Source organism: Diadema antillarum, unplaced genomic scaffold (assembly GCF_040938485.1).
Source record: "Diadema antillarum isolate AM-2024a unplaced genomic scaffold, OU_Dant_1.0 seq00000297_RagTag, whole genome shotgun sequence".
Taxonomy (NCBI): Eukaryota; Metazoa; Echinodermata; class Echinoidea; order Diadematoida; family Diadematidae; genus Diadema; species Diadema antillarum.
This window is the reverse complement of record NW_027271320.1, coordinates 779,626-800,097: the sequence shown is the minus strand read 5'-3', so window position 1 is coordinate 800,097 and position 20,472 is coordinate 779,626. Positions and strand designations below refer to the sequence as shown.

Here is a 20,472-nt window from a genome sequence, read left to right as displayed (position 1 = left end):
CTACGGATGATCCCGGATCGACGATCCGTGGTCATCCGTGATGCGATCCGTGAAAGTGTAAAAGGGGCTTTAGAGTACGCTTCTTCTTACCAGGTAATTGTGCAAAGAAAGGCTCGAAGTTCAGACGGGCAGAGGAAGGGCCGTGACCTTTGACCCCTTCATCGGATGCCTCAAATTGATGATCTGCTATGAGCTTCAATTCAAGTCCTAGAGGTTCGGAGCAATCTGCATACAGGGAAATTTACGCTTTGATTTATATCTGTGTGTTACTGTATGTGTGTTTGCCCGGGAGCGTTTGTTGTTGTTGTTGTTGTTGTTGTTTCGTTTTATTTTCTTATGATAATTCAGGTCTGAATTCATTTCCATTAGTCCAACTGATTGGACATCTGTTTCCACGGTGTGATATTGAACAGTTTATAACATGCATAATAAATTATTTGTTATAGTTTGAAGCCAGTTCGACTTGTTAGAATCTGATATCCGTTACAATGAAAATGCGATCTATTGATTATTGAATATTGGATTTAGAGTGAATTAATGAGACTCAGAGTTGAATACAATCCGCACCTTAGTTACTATACATCTCCATAATTCAGACCTGTCATATTTTTTACTTTGATCGATTCAAGGATTTTACTGATTCCGCGGTGGTTATCAAATCTACTATCATTATGTGTGTGTGTGTGTGTGTGTGTGTGCGTGTGTATGTGTGCCTGTGTGTGTGTGTGTGTGTGTGTGTGAGTGTGTGTCCGTGTGTGTGCGTGCGGACGCGCGCTCACCTGTTTCGTGTCAACAATATACAACAAATTCAAATATCTCAGTTGCAGGAACCCCTTTCCCCAAAAAAGCCCCTCAATAGAAATAAAAACAGAAACTAATGAATTGTCAATCAGAAAAAAAAAGCATCAAACAAACAAACTTTGTATTAAAAGAGACATCCGCGAGATGAATCTCTACCATTACATTTATCTTGACCTGATATTCATACTGTGAACGACGCATTTTCTGTTATTGCAAGCATTGCTTCAATATTCCTCAATTAAATAAATGTTGTAGAACTCTTTTTAAAAATCTTTTTTAATACATTTCCCTGTAACATCAAGTACTGACTGATATTGACATTGATGATTGTATCAACAATGATCGTCATTCACAAAGGTCAAAGCAACTATTAAACAATTTACGTTCTATCCCATCTTAATATGATAAGATGGGCCAAGCGTTGATTGCCAATCATAATAATTTAAAGAGCTAAACACATAAAACAAACAACCGTTACATTGAAAGACGCTACAACCATGGTTTCGAATAGCGGGTGCCACACTTACCGGGTCCCGGGTGATAGTACTTCGGTATAGTAGTGCTGAGCACACCGTCGTATAGGCCAATACGAATGTCGATGTCTGTCGGGTTTTCAAGAACGTCGTAGACACAGGTTTCACTGAAGATGACGTTGACTCGTGCGATTGACCCGAGAGAGGGCGTCCCACTGTCAACGGCAGCTACATTGACTGTGACGGCGTAAAGCTCGGCCGTTGCATTCGCTATTGGACTATGTATCAATTGAATTTATAAAGAGGTTGACAGTAAGCAGCATGATGCATTATGAATACCATGCACACAAACAAAAACGTGTGGGGCTCATATAATGTTTTTGTTGTTCCTATCATGTAAAATCAAATTGCAGCAACATGTTTCTTATCCTTTTCCACTTATCGTCCAAAGTGAACCAGGAGAGCGAGACATCAATTTCAATGTACGTCATATGGCGTCGACTCAGTCACTTTATACTTTATTCCGCCATCTACGTTAGGAACGCCAGACTGTTGGTTCTCTTCCATCAAATTACGCTTACTGACGCTGGTGACTGTCGTATCGACCCTAAACATTACTTGTACAGGACCTTACAATCAATCATTATACATCACTGCGAGAGCAATTTTTTGTTCTGAAAAAAAAAAAGAAAGAATATGATTTACTTGATTTCAGCAACCTCTGAGTAGTACAGGACTGGGTCACCCTGTGCCTGCTCCCTGTCAATGGCATGAACAGTCATGAGGCTATTCTGGAATGGTGGGATGGGGAACAAGCTGTTTCCGAGGTCAAAGGTCGGGCACTCGTCCTTGGCATTTTCCACCAGGATCTGAAATGAAATCGCACACCGATGTGACAATGCAAGTCTTGGGTTTGAAAGTCTCTCGCATTTTGTTCTTGTATTTCATAAATATTTCGGCCTATGGTCTCCATAACCTCGTGTTGATCATCTGTCTGGTGAAAAAATAAAAGAAACGAAAGAAGCAAGTTTGTGATTGTCGCAGTACGCGTTTTTGCAGTCCCACACCTTGTTGTTTCTTTGCTTACACTGTTATAGCTTATGGTGCATAGAATCACAAAAACCGTGGACACAGAATTGCCATGCTGGTAACAGGGATCGACGTATATAGGCCTAAATTATTTTGTACAGACGCGAAAAAGGAAAAAAAAACGTGTATTACAAATGGCTACTACAGATTGTTGTATGTATACAGTGCCACTAAGCGAGGGTTGAAGTGAAAGGGGGGGGGGGGGGGGTAAAGGACACAAACAAGGGGACCCATTCTTTCCTATGATTTATTATTTCCAACCATAATATAATAACGATGGCGATTGTCGACATTTACTTAACACACGAGTTCATGGCTTTCTTTAATAACACCTTTAGACCCGTATTCAGACTGATCGTTTAAACAAAGCCATGGTTTTGATATAGCTAAAGAACTAAAGAAGCACGGAATTCAGGATTTAGGAACGGGCACATGTCAGCTCGCTTTCATTTTTGGATGATCATTGTCGTTCTATTGCATTCATATGCCCTGTATAATTACATAAACGATGTGCTTTGTGCTTTAACTGCATTTGCTAATTTTGGCCTAAGAAGACGGCATCTTCGAACAAAATAATGTTCATGAAGGATATATTTTCTAAAGGCACCGCTTGTGAAATGCAATCATGTGGTAATCATGAGTGACCCCAAGACATCCCGAATAGAAAAGGTCGAAGATAACTCACTTCGATGAAGATTTCGCCGTAAAGACCAGTCGCATCGTCAAAGCCCTCGATTGTCATAGCAACTACGTGTCGTTTTTGCTTTTCGAAGTCCAGTCGGTCAATGATGACGAGGTTGAACGATGAAGTTGTTACGAAGAAGTTTGATTGGTCTTCTGCAAGTATCAAAATATGGGAAAGGCAAGTTCAAATTCAAATTCAAATCAAACTCTTTTCCAAAGCTTTTCCAAAGCTCCCGTTTGCCGGTTGTGAAGCTCCATTCATTTACCTCGTTTCATAGGGCATCGCACAATGTATGGTCGAGGGCCATTTAAAGCTGCTAGTCCTCAAGGCATAATTTAATTCCATTTGTTATTTTTCCAATTTTATCGTTCACCTCTTGAACAGCTGGTAAATACAACAAATTCAGACGTGATCCCAGCTATGCTCTGTATAACATTGTGTGAGTGCGTGAGCGTGTGTGTGAGTGTGTGTATCGCGAACCGGTATCGCTTGATATCGCCTATGTGCAATAGAGAGATTAGAGTAAGACAATGAAGAACTCACTCACGAGGAAAAGTTGATTTCAATTACCTTCCGTACAGTTGATGCCTGTCCATCCGGGCTCGCAGATACAAACATATCCATCTTGTTTAGCCAGACAAGAGCCATTGTTGCGACACAAGTCAGTACTGCAGACGTCATCTGTGCAGCAAGCAAACGGTCGATTTTTTATTTTCTATTTTTTTACATTTTCAAATTAGAACATCCGAAAGAGAATCTCAATAAAAAATGTCTGTAGCTACATATATAGCTACATCGCAGTGGATTGATGATGGTATTCGTAGTGGCAATTGTTGTTTTCAATTGTTCATTTTGATTTAACTACTATGTCTTTGTATACAAAGCGGCTTATATTTGCCTTACAATCGATCATAATACTCGCTTAGATTTCTGTCATTTTAACTATAACTAACATCCGATGTTAAGGTTTGCTTTCCAGCCTTTTTCGCCCAACCTGTACCGGAACAAAGGGTTATCTTGCAAATCTGATTTCATAAATCTGTAATCTTATTTCCAGTACATCAACAGCTGCTTATGGCATTTACTCGACGTTCTTCTGTAAGACAGTGCATGATGGCCAAGGCTTCATAGATCAGGTAATTTCATTTAACAATTCGAGGCGAAACAACGAACCCATGCCACATATGCGGAATGTTGCCCCGTCCACCGTTCGGTACCGATAAAACCAAGCTGAATCTTCGGACGAAGTTTGTTCTTTGTCAGTGATGTTTCGGACGGAAAATAAATTCGATTCAGAACCTGTAAAAGAAGAAAGAAAACAAATGAAATAGAAGAAAAAGTAAGAACCAAATAACCAACTGAAGAGAAAATCAAATTGCTCTTTCTCGGACAATTTGTAAAATCAGATTTCAATTCGATTCTCCTTGACAAACGCTGTGTTTTGCCTTTGCTATTCAGCATACTTTTTTCTGTGACGTGTGTATGTGTGTGTGTGTGTGTGTGTGAGTGTGTGGGTGTGTGTGTGTGTGTGTATGTGTGTGTTTGTGTGGGTGGGTGTGTGTGTGAATTTGTGTGTGTGTCTGGCTGGCTGTATGTGTGTGTCTGTGCATGTGTCGGTGCTTATGGCTGTTCTACCTTTAAACGAATTTCATTCGGAATCAGATTAAGCCAGTTTGGAGTTACACTATACGTACGAGCAGAACAGGCTTGTTGGTTTTGTACCTTGAGAGTTAAGTATTTGTGATACGGTGATCATTAATGCAAACTAAGTCTCTAGTGCTTCTAGAGAGGAGCTTTCCAGCATCAACCACCTGAAAGCAGGCCTTTTTTCCTGATATAAACGAATTTTGTTTACACAAGCACATAGACTGATGGAATGGTGCTTCCCCAAAGTGTTAATCGACGAGACATTGGCTGAATTTATCAACTTTGCCTTGTTTAAACGGCTTTCCAAAGCCCTTTCCAAAGCCCTTTCCAAAGCCCTTTCCATAAACCCTTTTGAAAGCCCTTTCCAAAGCCCTGTACTATTAATGTGCCGCTTGTTTTCTAAGAAGGGACGGCGAAAAGCAATTACCATCATAAAGACATATCTTCCTTTGAGAGTGACGAGTCATGATTCAATGCCACATGAATCAATTTTCTTCCTATCTGTGAGGCAGCTCCAGTTTAGCACATACTTCAAATATTTCTGAGTGGCGGCATGAGACTTTGGCTGCGTTTATCAACTTTCCCCTGTTTAAACGGCTTTCCAAACCCCTTTCCAAAGCCCTTTAGATACGGCTTCCAAAATAGTTGCGTTTATCAACTCTCTTCGCGAACACGATAATTGGCCTGTCACTGCACAGCTGCAGTGCGCAATTCGACCCGAGGAGAAGAGGTCATAGTAAGGCGTGCATTGTTCGTAAATGCAGTACAATACTGCAAAGCCGTTTCAAAACAGCTTTTTGTTTATCAACTTCAAAAGGCTTTTACAAACAGGTTTTCAGAAACCTGTTTAGGAAACGTGTTTGGAAAGCCACAAATTTGCGGCTTTCGAAAAGGCTTTCCGAAAGGGCTTTCAAAACAGCTTTGCGTTTATCAACTCGTAAAAATTCCTTGAAAGCTGTTTGGAAAACCTGTTTCTGCCGAGAAAAGGAGAGTTGATAAACGCACCCTTTCGAAAAGGCTTTCCGAAAGGACTTTCAAAACAGCTTTGCGTTTATCAACTCGTAAAAGTTCCTTGAAAGCTGTTTGGAAAACCTGTTTCTGCCGAGAAAAGGAGTTGCTAAACGCACCCATTGAATCTGGTCACCTAGTCGACGATAACTCATCCTTCGCCTTAACACGTGACTTCTGAATTCTATAACTTGTTACGTCGCCCACGCTTATTCATTGAAGTGTCTTTGAAAACAAAGTGTCTACCCAACTGAAAGAGAGAAAAAAGAAGAAAAATTATTAGATATATCAATGTTCAAAATTTAATTTTCTAAAACCGAACTGGCTTATACAATCGGTTAAACGATTGCCTTCTTTCATACCGGTCGTTTCGCTGTTGTTGACGAATGACACATTGTAGGTGACATGTCCCACAAGATACTCTTCAATCACGATAGCTTTCGCAACGCTCCCAATATGAGCGTCTTCGGACAAGGGCACGGAGTAGTAATAGACCGGTCTATCTATCGGTTGAAAATCGATGTCCGATACTTCGATGAGCAGTTCGGAGGTGCAGTGTTCACGCTCGGTGTGGAAAATTTCAAAGGCGTAACTATGGTTCATCTGCGTTTTGAATGGCAGAGATGAAAATGGCGTGTTGGTGTGCCGTAGTGTATAGTACAATTCTGGACAAGATCCTGACACAAGCGTCTATGTGGGTGTATAGACATAATAATTATGGCAGATTTGAAAACAAAGATGCTTTCCTAAGCCGCTATCAAAGCGATCCTTACGATCGTGCATCTTGCTATTTTCTTTTCTTATTTTTTCCGGGGTGTGAGGGCAGGTGGGCTGGGATAAAGTGTAATACTTTGCATTTCGTAGGTTTCAGATTGGCTCTTGACCATTGTTAATACCTGTGTGCAGTAAGTTCTATCAATACGTATAAACGATAACCGTCTTCCCTCTGTCATCACCTTTGTGTATGTTTGGCTTCAAATAACACTAATATCAATCTGTTTGATTCGGGCATTCTACTTTCGAGGCTTTGCTTTTACAATGTACTTTAGTTCTGTTGTTGTTATTACACTAGAAATGTTCAGTTCAGTCTTTTCAGGAATAGTATTCTTGTGCTTTTCAGGCCAAATGGGATGCATGGACAGGCTCTTATCCACATTTGCGTCCATAATGACCGTTCTTGTTGTGAACCCAATAAGGCCCATCTGCAATTATTTTTATATCGTATGTACGATGAAGGATAATCAACAACATGCAACTCTTGTTTAGAATGTATTAATTCTGTACAAAGCTTAACCCCAATTCTTAATTCTTAACGATAAGTTCTTCATGTTGCATGGTTGTTGTTGATGTGTGTTTGTGTGTGTGTGTGTGTGTGTGTGTGAGTGTGTGTATGTGTTTGGTTAATATTCGTTTTGTGCAACCATATACTCTGAGACTAAAAATGATGTCTAAAAGTCTTAGCTTTCTTACCATCATCGCGGGAAGCACTAAGTGGTTTGAACGCGTTGCGTCGAGTACGCATTGGCCGTCACGCGATACTACCCCAGTCTCCTGCAGGGCAACGCTGCCGTTTTGGGTGTCTATAGATGTAAGGAAGTTAAAGATTCAACTTTGAAAAAAGTATAACCGAATAACATTGCATAAAAAAAAGTGAGCAACAACAGAAAGAAAACAAAACATAAAAAAAGCAAAACAATAAATCACAAACAAAATCTAAACTAGATTAACAAAACAACTAGGCGAACCTGGTTGCTGATAAGACGATTGAATGTCAATACTCAATAGTTTGACGGTATGCAAAGTCTTTTTGCTGAATGTGAGTGTAATCATGAATAATTTCTTTGGTTTGTATCGTGTTCTCTTTGGCAGTATTCATAAACTGCTCGAACGTAATCACTGTCAGTATTAGCGCAGCTATTCACTCTTCTTTCATTCATTCTTTCATTTATTTGGCAATGTTATTGATAAAACAATGTACAACTTGCAGGTCATTAAAAAAAAAAAACATGCCAAAATGCATGCTAAAAGCATTATGGCAAATCAGTGACATACGATTGGCTGAAAGGCGCCATATTTGAAGTTTGGTTTGGCTTTAGAGGAGATTGCAACAACAACGACTACTACTACTACTACTATTACTACTACTACTACTATAGTAGTTGTAGTAGTGGTAGTTGTTGTTGTACTACTACTGCTACTACTACTACTAATTATAGTAGTAGTAGTAGTAGTAGTCGTAGTACTACTACTACTAGATTGCAACAACAACAACAACAACTACTACTACTACTATAGTAGTAGTAGTAGTTGTTGTTGTTGTTGTTGTTGTACTACTACTACTACTACCACCACAACAACAGTAGCAGCAACAACAACAAAGCAGCAGTATATACTCTGTCCCGAGTTTCTGACTCAGAAATGGCTCATCAGCTTCCCTGTTCCTATACCTTTGTCGTAGAAGAAGGTGACTCGGCCACACGGTGTGCCAGTGGGATCCTCTTTCAAAACTTCGAGTAAGAGTATTTCGTCGACAAACAACCACATTTCTTCACCGCCTCCCAGCGTCACGCTCCCGTTACCACGGTAGAGAAATCGCGTCCGAATCGCCGAGGTAAAACTGCAATAAAAGAACAAACAAATAACCAAACAAACGAAGGTTTATTTCTTAGTTTGCTCGCGGTTCATGTCTGCAGAACTTGCGATGTTTGATTTTGTTTTTATCAATGCTTTCTATGTATTAAATTTGAGTATGCCACATTAGCAACTGATAAGGTATGTGTTCCATTGTAATCATGGTCCCAACGAAAAGCCTGGTTTCAAGAAGTTGCAAGATAACCGACGTAATAGAAGCATTAAAGTATTATGCATTACATACAAGCCGAAAACGTGCGGGAAATGCAAGTTTTCATGATGTATGATAATATATTTTCCCTAATGTCATGTAACATACTTTCATTGGCATTATATCATAGTGTTCGTTTGTTTGTTCAATTTGTTTTGTTTGTTTGTTTGTGTATTTGTTTATTTTTGTTCCTCTTTTCTGCAGCACTGTTGTGATGGTCCATGATCGTTCTCTTACCCGAAATTATGTTTTTCACCGTTGCAATCTTCTTGATCCTCGTTGAGAAACCCTCTGCCATCCATGGGATAGAAATTTGGGCTCCAATACCTTCGACAAAGTGATGTTATATTTACGGATTACTAACGGCTTGACAGTCTTACCGATTTGATGTCCTTCCGTTGTCTGATTCGCTCGTTAGTTTCATCAAATTGGAGTGGATGCTACGTGAGTTAAAATTCAATATACACAGTCTCACAGATGGTTCACTGGCATTACCTTTGAGATTTTCTCTTCTTGTTTTAACAGTGTGCATTTTCATTCCATTATACCTTCACAATTCATGTCAACCATGTACTTCCCTAAACTTCTACGCCATAATTCACTACACTAGTCTTCCGTTACCTATCCCCTGTCCCTACATTAATAATCATGTATCCACCTGCACGCGATTGCTCGGTAACGTGTATTGATATAGCTGAATGATTGACTAGGAATTGAATGCCCGTGCAAATTACAATGCAACCATAAAGAAATTCAATTAGCAAAACTTCATGTTTTCTACAATATCCTCGGCACATCTAAAGTCAAAAGCCCGGAAGGATTCTATTTTTCTTTATCGCGGAAACATATGATGTCATGTAGTAAAGTCTCATTTCCCACGCTTATTGTATAAATCAATATATACTCCCCATTCAGCGGTGTCAAATGATACCGTTTTAGAATGAAGTGTATTAAAGTTGGAATCGTTGAAATCTATCAGTCGATAAGTCTATTGACGAACAATGCTGTCTTATGTAGATATTATTGTTCGGTCAGTTTAAATCAATTACGAACTTCATACAACTTTCATAGAAACATTCTTTTTTTTTCACCTGTTCTTCTAGAGTGGTTTTGTTTTCCATCTGGAAGAGGCCTTCTATAAAATAGAATTTGTAAATAGCGAAAAAAAGGAAACCGACTGATCATTCACCTGTAGTATGTTGGAAGCGATTCATTCTTCCCCTCTTCCAAGAACAGTCTGGTGTCGTGAACGACATTGTCACCTTGAATCTTCCGGAACCATTTGGAGAATGTCTCAACTTCGGGATGCTCGCTCTCTCGTAACCAGGATCGGTAAAAGGCACTCTTCACAAAGGATGGATTCCTTTTCAGCTCTTTCGCAAACCAGGAAAAGTCGGGATGTTCTACACTGAGAATTGAACATGAATCAACCTCTTTACCTATCTATCTAATTAATTTATGCAACTCAGCCTGCCCAGTAAGTTCATCAAAAAGAAAGAATCCTTAGATTCTGTACAACAGGCTGGTCACCAAAGTACATTTCTTTCTTTCCTCGTATATACCCTGAAAGATATTACTAATACCACTGTGTAACTGTTTACAAAAAACACGTCTTGCGATAGTACAGTTGTCTCAAAAATTCTTTTTTAACTGCTTCTATCTTAAAGAGGACATACTTACCTGAAATCATAATATGTTACAGGCACGTAGATACCGGAAGTTGTGTTATTAGTAGTAACTGTCAATACACACAAAAAACGATAATACAGCGTTTAAGTGACAAATGCGTTCACTTCCATTGACTCTGTAATGTGATTTCTGTTATTATTGCAGGACAAACATAATCGTTTTGTTATTTGTGCGAATATGATATGGTGAAAGTTTAATGCTTTAGTCAAATTTTGCACAATTCTTCGGCTTATCTGCTCTACTATGAATGGTAGGCCTAAACATATTGGCCCAGACGAATATCTCTTGACATTTGAATATCTATGCATTTCAGTAGTTTACTAGATCCAAAACCGCCAACTTGATTAACGTCATTGCGAGGTAACGTAAGAAATTGACGAGTGAAAGAATCGGCTTGTATTTTCAATTGCTAATTTATTTCATCACAAATGATTCAATAGGACGTAAAATGCAATTTCTGTCAGTTTAGCAATTATTCAGGTACTTTAACTGACGTCCTCTGATATCTAGAGACGATTTCAATTGATACAACATTATCACAACCTATTTAAGAAAATTTATTGACTTATATTTCCCTGTGACTTGTTTTAGTAGTTTGTATTCATCTTTTAGTGCTTCCTGGATTCTGAAAGCATGGGACCAATACACGCTGTTGGACGATATCTCTTCATTCACCCGGCATCGGTTTGACATCTGACAATTCCTTCATTGCCCTTCCTTTCCCCTTCCCTCCCCCTTATCCCTCACTCTCTCTGGTGAGTTTATTCAGAGCATGGATTTGGACAATATAATTCATAAAGCTGAATATGACGGTGACTACCAATATATATTTATTAAAAAGAACCTAAATATAACTATTTGTGAAAACACACACACACACACACACACACACACACACCACACACAAATAAAGTAAAATAATCTTCATAATGTTGTGTACAAGCGTTCTCACATAGGCCCCAGTCGACTATGTGAACACATTGCGAAGACACTGTGGGACACTTTTTTTTTTTCCGGCTTATAATTCCCATGCGTATAGGGAAGAAAATAATCTGCGTCATTTGCAAGTTGTGGGATTATCATAGAACACTGTGTCTCCAGCGGTAGTTTAGCTTACCGACCTCCTTTTTCTCATGCCTAGTTGTGAGAATGAGGAGTCGGCCATGACCACTTTGTCGATTCCCATATAAAGTGGCCACTGTGCAGTAGTAGGTGGTGCCTGGTTCCACGCCATCCTTTGCCCTGAACTCGTGGGACAGTGAAGGCGTAGACGCGCTGAGTTCGCTACCAGCTCGGCTGCGACAAGTGACTTGAAACTTCCAGTATGTTGTAGAGCTGTGTGTACACAAGAGAGGAGAGAGGTTCATTTCTAAATAGTTAAACTGAATTCATTTTAAAGTAGCATTTTGCTTCAGGAATGGCTGTTGAGTCCATAAACTGATAAATTATCTGAATTGATTTTTAGTTGTTTTGAAACGGTCACTCACTTTAACTAAAGTCTGTTCTTCAAAAAGACATTGAACAGTTTAAGATAAAAAATACAACAACAAGGCATTTTATTCATAATGTACTTAAGAGCAAGATAAATGACAGTACACAGTAATCATGGCATAAAAATGCATACATTCTTAGATAACATGCTTACTGTCCTATCAATTATCAATTCGAAATTTTCACATATGCAGGAGAAACGCAAACAAAATACTTTTTCAGGAAAATGGTTATACAAGCTTAACTTTTACATACTTTTATAAATGTAAAAAAAAAGAGTAATAATTATTGCTAATTCACTGGGAACCAATTAAAAGTAAATGTAAGAAAGGATGAAAAAAAAAAACCCAACAACTAATGTTTGTTGTCTCCCATCCATAGCCCTGTATAATATAGAATATGCGGATTTCACTGCAGTCAAAAAAAAAAAATGTTTTAGTGTCCCTCGTACTATTCCAAATTCTTTAGTCAAAACAATGAGAGTCTACGTTTGTCTTGTTTAGTTTTTTTTTTTCGGGGGGGGGGGGGGGACATTTCGGTAGGTAGGTAGGTGTAAATAATCCCCCTTTTGTGCACCTACACAATTTGATCTATCACCTACGTCCCAAAGTACATCGCCTTTTATTGAATATCGTGTTCCTCAATTCCACTCAAAAAGACCTGATGCTGAACACTGACGAATAGGCAGTTGTTGAATAGACAAAATGCTGTGTGTGTGTGATTGTGTGTGTGTGTTTGTGTGTATGTGTTTGTGTGTTTGTGTGTGTGTGAGAGAGAGAGAGAGAGAGAGTGCGTGCGTGTGCGTGTGTGTGTGTGTGTGTGTGTGTGTGCATATGTTTGGGGGGGGGGGGGGTCGAAATTACCCAGATGAGGGGTACCCTGCAATATGCTTTCAAGTTCTAATCTAGACACTGCTCAGCAATAGCATGATGGGTTTCTTCCGTGATATGATATAATAATAATTATTATCATTTCTGCGTCAGAATGAAATCGTGTACAAAATCATTGTAAGCCACCAAAACCACAGAAACATGGGAACATTACACAAAATACCTGCATAGATTACACTAATAAACTGATCATCCTGTTTTTTGTTTTTTGTTTTTTACAATTGAGATGTTTCTCCGACTTTGTAAGAGTAGAAAAACAAGAAAAGATCAACCATTATCCAATAGAAAAAACAAAAACTAAATGAAACAAAATATTGATTTCTTATTCTTTGAATGAAAAGGATCACATAAAAAATAATGGAGATCTTACTCGTTTAAGGTTACAGAATTGTTATCTAACATCGTGTCGTGGGAGATGTTAACCGCGTCGCCCTGTAAAGTACCGTTCATATCAAAAGGTGTATGGTAGGTGGTGACGAACAATTCCGTGGCCATCAAGGTGTAAGGTGTCAGTGTTACTGGTTTCTGTAATTCTAAGAATCAGTCAAACAAGAGAAAAGTTTTCGAGAAAGCCGTATTTAAAATTATAATACCTTGATGGTATGATTATGATAATTATTATGTTCCCGTGCATAAAAAAAAATCACACAAGACTTTACTCGAGGACTGATGATAGGACAAAATGGATGGACCTATTTTGCAATGATTACCTTTTAATAATTTCGTTGAGAGCAATCCTTAACTAATCGGTTGTTAAAGAATGATTTTTTAAAACTCTTTTTCCCTGCTTTTTATTTATTTTGTAGAGTAACGTGATATAGGTATGTCAAAAAGGCTCTATACAAACCCGTAACACCCTGTATACATTAATTACAAATGTTATCATTGGTCAAAAAATATTTAAAGTTTATAGAGTTCATAGGACTTTCAGCTTTATCTGACAATATTTTTAGTTGTCCTGGAGATTTAATTTTTTTTTTTCTGTGATCACTACGCGGATCACTGTTTGGTGAAATTAGGTTTGAGCAAAATATGCAACGTTGGCACGCTGTCGACTGAGTCGGACGTGCGAGCGTGGAACATGAAGAGTTTAATCTTTCACCTTTTCTTTCTTTGTCTCACTATTTTTTTTTTTTTGGGGGGGGGGGTGTATTTACCATTTACATTTAGACAGGTTGAAAAAATAGGCCATTATGTGTGTCGAGTTATAGATCATTTTAACGGTTGGAGTCTGCTCTTTCAGAATCTGCTTCTAACAAATAAATCAATTACTTTTTTCTTGTATCGGTTTTGTGATGCAGGTTCATATATGTATATGAAACAATACATTGGTTATATGTTGGTATAAAACTGGGTTGCGTTCGCCAATGTGGACACTAAAATAAATGCTGTTGTCCGGCGTGCAGTTCTACGGTTTACATGGGTTTGAAGAGGAAATCCAGTCCAAATATAGTTACTTTAATATAAAAAGGAGTGAAATCTTACGAGTTCAATGCACAAAAAAAAAATAAAAATGACTGGTATTCGATGAAAAATATTGAAGTTATGACATTTTGAAGTTTTGTTAATTTCTGCAAAACAGTTCTTGTCCAGTGGATATGAACATGCAAATTAGTGAGCCAACCATGTCATAACAATTTTCACATTTATCGGGTAAAGAAAATGATGAAAATCCTTTGTTTCTGTCACTGCAATCTGACCATGATATTATTTTTGGTGGAATAACCTCAGAAGAGTGATCAGCGAAATTGTACGAGGATTTAAGCCGCGAACATAGTTGCGTTTGCGTGAAAAAATGGAAATTCTCAAATTTTATGTACAAACTATAATATGGCAAGTTGTTAGGGGATAACATGTTCACTTTACCATTTGCATATGCACATTGACCGTTCAGGAACTGTCCTGAAAAAATAGCGAAACTTGAAAATGTCAAAATTTGCTTATTTTTTTCTTCCGATGTCGTTCAAAATCACATCGTTGAACTTGTAATATTTTACTCGTTCTTATCAGACTAACTTATGTTTTTACTGGATTTTCCCTTTTGATAAATAGAGAGCGATATTGTGTGGTAATGCTGCAGTGACCAAATTAATAGATCGCAAGTATTACCAATATCTGTTCCATTATACCCTGGGTAAGGTACATCGGGAGGGGTCCATGTCAGCGTGAATGACTTCTGACGAATCGATGAGGCTTCAATTGTACTCGGAGCTATGGCAGGAAAGACAGGGCAAACGAAACATAGCTGTACAGTGTTGCACACTTCATTTTTTTTTTTGCATGATGTATGTTCAAACATGCCCAAGAAAGACATATATATTATATATGTATACATATTATGTATATATATATATACCGGGTGTCCCCAAAAAAAGCGGAACGGTGGATTTTCAGTACCTTGCTTTCTAAAAGTGATATATTTTTTGACATCATTAGAAAGAGTATCTTCCGCGGAAGACCATGCTACCAAAATCATTAAATTTGGTTCAGTAATTTTTATTCTACACTAATTTCTGTAAATGCAGTCATTTTCAATTTTTTGCGACTTATGAGATAATAATTTGGTTGCAACACGCGTTCCATACGGTGAATTGTGTAAGCTCGTTGATCCATGTCAACAAAAGATAACGCATTCATATTGGGAGCGCGCGCGCGCACACACACACACACACACACACACACACACAGACACACTGTTTTTTCCTTGCCCGTGCCCAATGTGAAAGTTATATCTTTTGTTGACATGGATCACCGAGCTTACACAATATTCACCGTATGGAACGCGTGTCGCACTCAAATTATTATCTCATAAGTCGCAAAAATCCGGCGAAATTTGACAATGACTGCATTTTCAGAAATTGGCTTAAAATAAAAACTACTGAACCAAATTTAATGATTTTGGTATCATAGTCTTCTGCGAAAAATGTTCTTTCTAATGATGTCAAAAGATATATAACTTTTAGACCGCAAGGTAATGAAAATCCACCGTTCCGCTTTTTTGGGACACCCGGTATATATATATATATATATATATATATATATATATATATATATTTATATAAATATATATATATATATATATATATATATATATATATATATATATATTTATATTTTTATAATATATATATATATATATATATATATATATATATTGCACACATTTTAGGTTTTAATCTCATATTAAGCACCGAAAGTCTTAAAAAAGCAATGGATGACATCAGTCTGAAACGAAGAATCATAGATTAATGTAATGCTCTCATTCAACTTCAGCCATTTTGCACACTTGCTACGCATCGACATATGCATTGCTACTACACTATGTATTACAACATCGCAATAGTATAGCTTCTTTGTTTTGGCGTTTTTAAAGTGAGTACTTATTAATAATTATTTAAGATTTTTCAAGTTAAAAAAAGTGTAAGATTGGATGAGAAAGGGTTATAAAGGGGATAAGAGTTACATAATCATGCCGTGTGCACTTGATATAGAACTAGAAGGGATGGATGCAGAGTATGCCCCCCCCCAACACACACACACACACACACACACACACACACACACACACACACATATATATTGCCCACTTATGACGTCCATGGATGCTGGTGACCTACCACAAATGAAAAGCTCCGGTGATTCTTTCATAAAGTACCGAGAGCCAATCATGTTCGTCGTGAAGACGCTTAAATCCACCCCGTCCAAATGCGGAGGAGACGGGCAGTGTTCGGCCACAACGGCTCGGTGAACCGCCTGCAGCGTCTCGTACGTGTCACATGTACATGACAGAGGATTGCTCAGTAAATCTCTGCGTGAGCAGAATACGAAAAAAAAATGAAAGTACGAACAAGCGAGTGAAAGAACTTGTGACTTACATGACATGTGTGAATGCACTGATTAATTGCATAAATAAATGAATAAATAAATGATTTGACGCAGATTAGAGGAGGTAATGTTGATGATGATAGCAAGGTCTCATGTTTATCCAGGGAAGCCCCTTCCGTGCTGCGACTTCTTGTTCTAGGTTCAGGGCCCTGTCATTATAATCACCTAGCGTTACTAGGTACACATTTATACACCTGGGTAGAGGAACAGTGTGGGTAAAACCTCTTATCTATGGACGTAAGAACTGGGCGGGAATCGAACTCGCGTCGTCCGATTGGGATTTTGGAGTCTATACCACTATACCACAGCGCCCCATATAGGGTAGTCCTGGTCCATTGCTTCACTCTGTATTATTCCAGATCGGATGAGTTGTAGGTTGCACTCGTTGTTTAGCGTTACTCTATTATAGCCATTACATATAAACTGGAAGTGAAAAATAACAACCAACAAAATTAAGGAACTGTTTTATCAAAATGCATAAGAAGTTATACAAAAATGTACATTTTGCACTTGTTGTGTATTGTTTACTCTCTCATAACAGATTAGGATCATTAATTTTTGTCTGTATATTTTAGGAATTTGAGGGTGTTGGTCACAATCATTCAGTGATATAGTAGCCAGACGGGTGAATAATAACATAAGAATACTCCCTCACCCCACACACCCTCTCTCTCTCGCTCACAGACACACACAGACACACAGACACATACGCACAAACAAACATATACTTTATGACCCTGCCGAACAAAACCAACAACAAGACATGGATTTTTAGTTAAGGGCAGGGATCCTGTTTTAAGGACATGAAAAGTGGACACTAAGCAATACCTAACTAATCGCATTATTCTACACACACACACACACACACACACACACACACAAATGTGTTCTAGAAAAAAAAGAACACGCATTTCCCATTTGTTCAGGATTCCAAACGTTAGAACGACGTAGAACCTTCATTCTGGAGAAAAGGTGGTTTCTGATGCCGTCGCCTAATGCCAGTGGATGAGAAAAAGAAAAAAATGTTATACTTGTATAGTTTGCTCAGTAAAACCCTACGAACGCAAGCGATTCAATTAGGAAAAGTGTGCCCGGCAGAACGACACAGGCGCATGCCGTGCAGGCGCGCAACATACTTACGCGCATCGCATGCGTTCGTGTCGTTCTGCCGGGCACACCTTCCATCTATTGCGTGCCTTCGTGATATTCCCTCTGGCACACTGTGTACTAGTAGATGAAAATGTGTTCTGTATCTCACATGTATCGAAGGAATCGTGACGAATGAAACGCCTGACGTCCAAGTCCAATTATACGATTTGAATGAAGTTCCCTGTTGAAGAGATTAGTCAATGCACACGCCATGATTAATTCAACATAATTATTATAGCATGTATTAAGTACAAACATTATTAGGCTTATAACGGAAGGGAGGGAAATTCTGGTGGCCAACAGCAAATCACTCATTCTGACGCCAAAACAAATCTCCACCACCAATGATATCAAACGTAAAAGTAACAAAAACTTCATTCTTCCCTCGCCTCACACGGCATCGTCCCAGTCTTGTCTGGATCCATCTTTTTTCCAACGTTGTCCGAACAGGCCGCACCCACTTCGTACAAAATTCATGACATACTCCATGAATGCGAAATTATAACTTGTTAACATCCACTTGTTTCTTTAATACTGCGTTTCATTTTTGGCTGGAAGCCAGAACACATGTTACATGTAAACCCTGTGAAATAATTTGGTTTGTCCGTATGACGATTAGAAGTAAAAGAAAAAAAAAGTGATCCGTTTACTGAAATAGTTATCTAAACATAACCGTACAAGTATTTTGTTTTGGATGTATGGTAGACATGTGAACGAATCTTCAATGTAAAATCAAAATAATGTGATGTAATTTTCATTTAGAATTGTGTTATCAAAGTCTATCGTAACAGAATCGCAGGGGGAGGGTTTTCAAGATCTACAAGCTGACGTAATACCATCAATACCCATATCTGTGAATCTCAAGACAGCGAAAGTATAGACTATCTAAATACTCACAATATTTGTAAGAAAGGAACTCCTCGCAGACGTGGGAAGTACGTCAACAGATTCTCATTCATACGTCTGCAAATAATCCCCATTAGAATAAAGAATGAATAAAAAAGCATGTTGATCACCTAGCATGCAACATAATCTTTATTTTTCTGTCGCTCTTACCTTCTCGCTTTTAGAAGCAAAACGGGAAACCACTTTGCAGTATATGACATCTACTTTTCAGACAGATGTAAAAGGAGTCCTGACAGTTAAAAGCGGAGTCATGAAATAGAGTTTGAACAACTTCACTACAATAACACGATAATTATGTAAACTTCCCTAAATAATCTGATATCTCGGTGTTATTATCACGCAACAGAACAGTGTGGTTCATGTTTGGTCATAACACAATATTCTACAAGTAAGACGGGATTTCATTGGAGCTATCTTTGGCATCATATTAAAAATATCGAGACAAAGTCATGGAAGCATGTTACATAGTCAGGAAGAATACGTCACTTTCATCTCACTGAAAACTTCCTTACTGAAAATAAAACAATTTGGTCACAAAGTCGACTATGTGGAAGCGCTCGAATTTCTCACTGTGGTTTGGTTTTCACAGAGTGTTCACATGGTAATATTCTGTGTTACACTGTGAATTGATGACTCACGGTGTGTTCACACTGTGTTTCTCACATTGTGGGACACTGTGTTCTTTTCAGCAGGGTTGGTATATACGCAGACATACGCAGTTTGTATAATTATACGGTTGCTCATTTTTATATGAAAACTTGCTGGAAAAAAAATCTTTTGGAAGAAAAGGAGAACATATATTATGCCCTTTGTAAACGCCATATTTTATTGACGGATGTTATCATGTATCCATTATAATCGTAACCTCAGCGACGAAAAATATTATTCTCCTGCTCTGCAGACATATCATCTCCGACATAAATATTATCGCATGAAGAAGGGGTGGGCTGTATATCTGAAAGCACGGAATTGTAATGCAATGACTAATACAGGGTGTAATTCAGATTAAATCAAATCAAATCAAATCAAATCAGACCAAATCAAATCTATATATACAAACCCTAGGTTTGTTGTTCTGAGTAGTTTGTTTTATTCGCATCTGAGAAAATATTCAGCTGCGACAGCTTGTCTTCTGGGGTCCAGTTGGATGTTATAGGCGGGACCATCTCACCGGTTCAAACATTTTGATTTTACACGATAAATAAATAATGAGGCTGGGTGCATGAGTTGTGACACTCTAACACACGGGGCTTCAATTTTATGTTCTATCCGAGGGACAGATTGTTTTGCCTCTTACTATAGAGGAGACGGTATGATTACACACAGCATTGCTCAGTGGGACCCAGGAATCGAACCCGGGTCCTTTGGATCCAGCTGAGGTAGACGCGCTACCGACTGAGTTAACTCACCGCAGGATAAAGAGTCAAACTATTTTATGTTACTTACAGTTTTCTTAGTGACGTCAGATTGTCGAACGCTCCTTCTGCGATCTCCTGAATTCTATTGTAGTTCAAATTTCTGTTAGAGGGCCACGGGGGAAAAAAGAAGAAGATACGGACATTACTTCAGATTTCCTACGTGACCTCTTATTGCGTACGCTCGGCACTTAAGTTGCTCTTATTTCGAGTAGATGTATATTGATATAAAACAATATGTTTTTCTACGATGGTTTATTTTATACCAAATAACACGGTTACAAATCGGGCAACAAGATTGACTGTCCCGCCTTAAATCAGCCCTGAATATCATCTGTGTCCGACGAACTTCCAAGATGTATAACTCGAGTGTATGTAGATCCACCACTACTGTTATGGTGTGGCCCTCTTTGAGTAAGATGTGGCAAAAGACCTGCGCCAGTTGCACCGTTGCATTTCAGTGCAGTTCCTATCACCGACCTCTAATTGTGAGACTTTTGCG

The 20,472-nt window shown here is 38.4% G+C and overlaps 1 protein-coding gene across 1 annotated transcript in view; it reads right to left on the bottom strand.

Annotated features, from left to right (window-relative positions):
- Positions 1–20,472, bottom strand: part of LOC139730170 (uncharacterized) — an 84,789-nt gene that overhangs the window by 27,573 nt on the left and 36,744 nt on the right. The window contains exons 11-22 of the mRNA XM_071641065.1: positions 20,002–20,073; positions 16,233–16,423; positions 13,016–13,148; positions 11,352–11,569; positions 9,735–9,918; positions 8,151–8,320; positions 7,174–7,283; positions 6,066–6,306; positions 3,049–3,200; positions 1,980–2,143; positions 1,329–1,552; positions 91–225 (exon numbers count right to left, since the gene is read on the bottom strand). Of these exons, the coding sequence (XP_071497166.1) occupies positions 91–225; positions 1,329–1,552; positions 1,980–2,143; positions 3,049–3,200; positions 6,066–6,306; positions 7,174–7,283; positions 8,151–8,320; positions 9,735–9,918; positions 11,352–11,569; positions 13,016–13,148; positions 16,233–16,423; positions 20,002–20,073 (1,994 nt within the window). The remainder of the gene's footprint in view (positions 1–90; positions 226–1,328; positions 1,553–1,979; positions 2,144–3,048; positions 3,201–6,065; positions 6,307–7,173; positions 7,284–8,150; positions 8,321–9,734; positions 9,919–11,351; positions 11,570–13,015; positions 13,149–16,232; positions 16,424–20,001; positions 20,074–20,472) is intronic.